Source organism: Thamnophis elegans, chromosome Z (genome assembly GCF_009769535.1).
Source record: "Thamnophis elegans isolate rThaEle1 chromosome Z, rThaEle1.pri, whole genome shotgun sequence".
NCBI classification, from domain to species: Eukaryota; Metazoa; Chordata; class Lepidosauria; order Squamata; family Colubridae; genus Thamnophis; species Thamnophis elegans.
Window position 1 is genome coordinate 109,719,757 of NC_045558.1, and position 4,809 is coordinate 109,724,565.

At 34.0% G+C, this 4,809-nt stretch overlaps 1 protein-coding gene across 1 annotated transcript in view; it reads right to left on the minus strand.

The window, feature by feature from the left end:
* The window catches only part of LOC116521328 (olfactory receptor 10A7-like), a 954-nt gene extending 65 nt beyond the window's left edge, over positions 1–889 (minus strand). The window contains exon 1 of the mRNA XM_032236011.1: positions 1–889. This exon is cut by the window's left edge and continues 65 nt beyond it. Coding sequence (XP_032091902.1) covers positions 1–889 — 889 coding nt within the window.
* Positions 890–4,809: the final 3,920 nt, after the last annotated feature.

Here is a 4,809-nt window from a genome sequence, read left to right on the forward strand (position 1 = left end):
TTAGACTATATATCACAGGGTTGAAAAAGGGTGGAAGAACAGTATACAAAACTGAAAAAAATTTACTGGGGTTTATAATGCCTTTACTTTCTGGCATCAGATATGTGATGAATAGTGTCCCATAAAAAAGAGAGACAACAATCAGGTGAGAAGAACACGTGGAAAAAGCCTTTTGCCTTCCAGTACTCGATGGGATTCTTGAAATGGTATTAATGATACATGCATAAGATATTACAGTTAAAATAAAAGGGAGAAAAGTTAATATAAAAGTCATAAATATGCTGACGTATTTCACCAAAGTTGTGTCACTGCATGAGAGTCCTATTAATGGCAGTGATTCACAAAAGAAATGATCTATTTCATTAGGACCACAAAACCAAAGTTTGGACATCACAACTGAGTATATAGAAGTTAACACCATGCTATTGATCCAAGAGGCAGCTGCTAATTGGATGCAAAGCCTATTTTTCATTGAAGTTGCATAATGTAAGGGCCTGCAAATGGCTAGAAAACGATCATAAGACATTACAGAGAGGAGACAACATTCTGTGCTAGCTAAGAAACCAAAGAAATATAATTGTGTCATGCATCCTTTGAGAGAGATGGATTTGTCCCCTGTCAAGAGACTGGCCAACATTTTGGGAACAATAGTAGAACTGTAAATCATTTCCAGACAGGACAAATTTCCAAGAAAGAAATACATCGGTGTGTGTAGATGCAGATCAGTCAATATCAGAAGAATGGTGAGAAAATTTGCCAAAATAGTCAAAATGTAGACAACCAGAAACACAAGGAATAAGATGATCTGAAGACCATGTAATTCTCCAAAACCCAGAAGGAGGAAATCAGTGACGGTGGCAGTTCTGTTTTCCTGTACTGCATTTCTCATAATACATCAATAGTGATGGTATCAGCAGTTCTGAAAAACAGATTGAATTTAAAGCATGTGTTTGTAATAAGAATATAATATATTTTATGAGTTTAACACTGTTTTATTCTAGCAACAACCATGGAATTGAGTTTTTTTAGTACTGCATTTTGTAAAAAAAAAGTCAGTTAAAATCTTTTAATTTTAATATACAAACAAGATAATCTCATAATCTGAATTTGTATCAAACACTTGGACATTTCTTGGAATTCCTATTTTTGTGTCCGCTTGAATCCAATTTTATTTCTTCTTAGTTTTTTTCTTACAAGACCTGCTAGTTACAAACAAAACAGCTTTGATGTCATATGTCTAGCACCTAAAGATTTCTTTGTTATTATTATATTTACCATGAAATACCAGGCTTGCTCTTAATTCATGAAATTATACAAAGCACAAGGAATATATCATATAACTCTAAAGAGAAAGATTGGAGCAATGATATAGATATGCACATACATATATAACTTGGCATTATATTCCTTTGAATTTTGGTTTTATTTTAGACAAATTCAAGTAACTTTTGAGGGGAGGGGTGAATTTGTCAGCACCAAAGGCAGTAAGCCCTATTTCAGCTAGAGAGATACAATAATGAGAGTTTGAAATTATCTTCTGAAAAGTTGATTGATTTTAAATAGTTGGTGGCTTTATATTTTACATGATTTTTTCTCCACATAGCCATATACTTTTATCTTTACAAATGTGGGAATAAATCTTTGAAGCACACACTATTTCATGAGGAATATAAAACACTGTAAAATTGAGTGGATAGCAAAGATTGAAGAGAAATGAGAATTTACGAAGCAATGTAGCCAAATGTAGATGATGCACCAAGAAATGTATAAGGTCCCTTTTCTATTCTACACAGGTTGCCATCATGTCTGTTCTGCAACTGGGTGAAAGTTTCTTCTGCCTAAAATAAGATATATCTCTTGAATCAACTCATATCTTTCAATTTCTATCCTGGCATTTCATCCTACCAAAGCATACAAAGCTATAATTTTTGCAAACATTGGGATTACATTCAAATATTCAAGTCTCCTCTGCCTCTTCCTCTCCTTTTCCTCATTTTTTCAATTTTCAATGTGACATTAAGGAATATCATTGTCTATTCTTTTTTTGTTATGTAGACTATTCCTTTTGTTTGCTTGTTTTTGGTAGTAGACAACCTGCTGATTGGATATAATTCATTTAAAAGAGTATTAATTTAACAATCCATGTGCCACTGCAGACTTCTGAATACTATTTGATTTTTATCTATTTTAATAGTGGGAGATATATCTATTATCTATCTATTTCTCTCTCACTCACTCTCTTTCAAGTAATCAAAGCAGTAATAAACTGCTGGCAATTTTAATGAGATTCTATGAGTAAACATTCATTTAAGTTCTTAATGCTTGTAGCAATATTATTTAGTGTCATTAAATGACCCATATTTTTTGGAAGGACTGTTCTTCCATGTGGAAAAATAAATAATGTATCATTTTATATTAGATTCTATTACAACATCGTAACTAGTTATTGAACATAATCCAAAGGCAGATTAAGTGAGGATTTATGATTGTTTTCTCTCTATCCCTTCCACAATATTTTAAAAAGTTCTAAGATTATCTACTGTATATATAAAATGTGCTAACTGATAATTAAAGGAAATACCTCCATTGCAGGTAACTGAGGAAAGAATCTATGTACAGTTCAACTGCTGCATCTTTGCATGTATATTACCCACTAATATGCATATCACATTGTTTTCATTGATCTTTGGGTTTCTATTAGGAAGAAAAAAATGTCTAACCTACTTGGTTTTGTATCTCATTTTATTGCCTTTGCTGAATATCTAACCCTTGAAGTTAAATCTCAGGAGAACCTAATGATGAAACAAAACTAAACATTTAAATCAGTTCTGAATGAGTTCAAATGAGCTTGTAGAAATAATTGTAATTGCAAGCTAAATTAAATAACATCAAAGCTCAGGTATTGTCCTATATTGGGATTTCTCATGTTTCATTTTCTGAAACATCTTTGAAATAATTTCTCCAATTCCTTAGCATCCTGAAGAAACAACTGAAGAAAAAAAATCACTTAATATGGAAGACACTTTCAAGGATTCATAGAACAAAAGTAAAATATATCTCTTTTTATGTATGTGGTTGATAAGAATGAACAAAAATATGTGCATTTTCATGCATGTTAAAAGATATGAAAATGTTTCCACCATTCTCAGTAGTGGAAGTGAATAAAATGTCTGGAGGTTCAACAAAATATTTAGGGGACAAACTATTAAAAGATAGAACATACTTTTATCATCAGGTATCATTACCTGTCATTAAATGTCACTTTTGCATTATAATAAAGAATATTGCTCAAAAAACTTTTGAAATTTATATGAACTCATGAAAATAAATTTCTAAAACCAGAATCAGCAAATATGGTGGAAGTAATTCATGATTTTTTAAAAGATGAGATACTCAACTTAAGTTAAACTGCTGATAATCTCCTATGTAGTTTACTTGGCAACAATATCAAACTGATTTGCCATTACATTCTTCCAAGCTATTTTAATAATACAATAATACAATAACATATTGGAAGGGACCTTGGAGGTCTTCTAGTCCAATCCCCTGCCTAGGCAGGAAACCCTACACCATTTCAGACAAATGGCTATCCAACATCTTCTTAAAGACTTCCAATGGTGGGGCATTCACAACTTCTGGAGGCAAGCCAGTGATGGGTTTCAAAAAATTTTGGAACCTCTTCTATAGGTGTGGCCTGCTTTGTGGGAGTGACTTGCCTCCCATGCGTCTGGGTGGGAGTGGCTTGCCATGCATGTGACCGGGTGGGAGTGGCCTGCCACCCATATGACCGGGTGGAGGGCCAAGACAATGTCACTGAATTCTTTGACCCAATGGATAAACTACAATAAGATTAAAATAAGTACACAAAACAAGAAAAGAGCTACTTAAAGAAGGAAGATGACTGTCATTGCCAGTCTTCAATATCACTGACTCCAATGAATGGCCTGCACAAAGAAGAGACACAGAAATGAACTGCATGCACTGCATTAGGATGAAACAAGCACACAAACCAATAGACAGCTACTTACAGATGGAAGATTACTGCCTTGCCGGTTTTCTGCACACCACCACTTCACCACCTTGCTCCAATAACCTGCACAAAGAAGAGACACAGAAAGGAGGACTTTAATTGCATGCACTGCATTAGAATGAAACAAGCAAACAAAATAATAGAAAAAAGAAGATTACTGTCCTTTTGTGTCTTGAAGTCACCCACTGACCATTTTCCTCCAATGAATGGCCTGCACAAAGAAATACAGAAAGGAAGACTTTAATTGCTTGCACTACTATATTAAGGATGAAACAAGCACACAAAGCAATAAAACAGCTACATAGCTGTTACATAGGAAAGCTGTTACATAACTGTTACATAGGAAAGATGACTGTCCTAGCGATCATACTCTGTTGCCTCTTCAACCTGTTAAATAATACTAACTGCAGAAGAAATAAAACAATAATGGATTATGAAAGGAAACACCAATTATGTAAGGAAAGGTCACTAAAATGTATAATGAAATATTATTAGTACTTGATCATTATTAATGTATAGATAACTGCAGGACATTACACACCCACAAACTATGACAGTGCCAGGAAAACACCCAAAAATAACAATTTTCCCCAAAAGACTGCAGATGCAACCTATTCTTTTCCCTAACCCTAAGGACAGGAAAGACAAAGCCACTGGAATAAAAACCATTGAGGCATTGTGGGAAAGTATAAAGGACAGTGCCAGGAAGCTCACAGAGCCAGCAACCACCTCACAATTACCTATACACCCAGGTATCACAGAAACACACAAAATCTGGC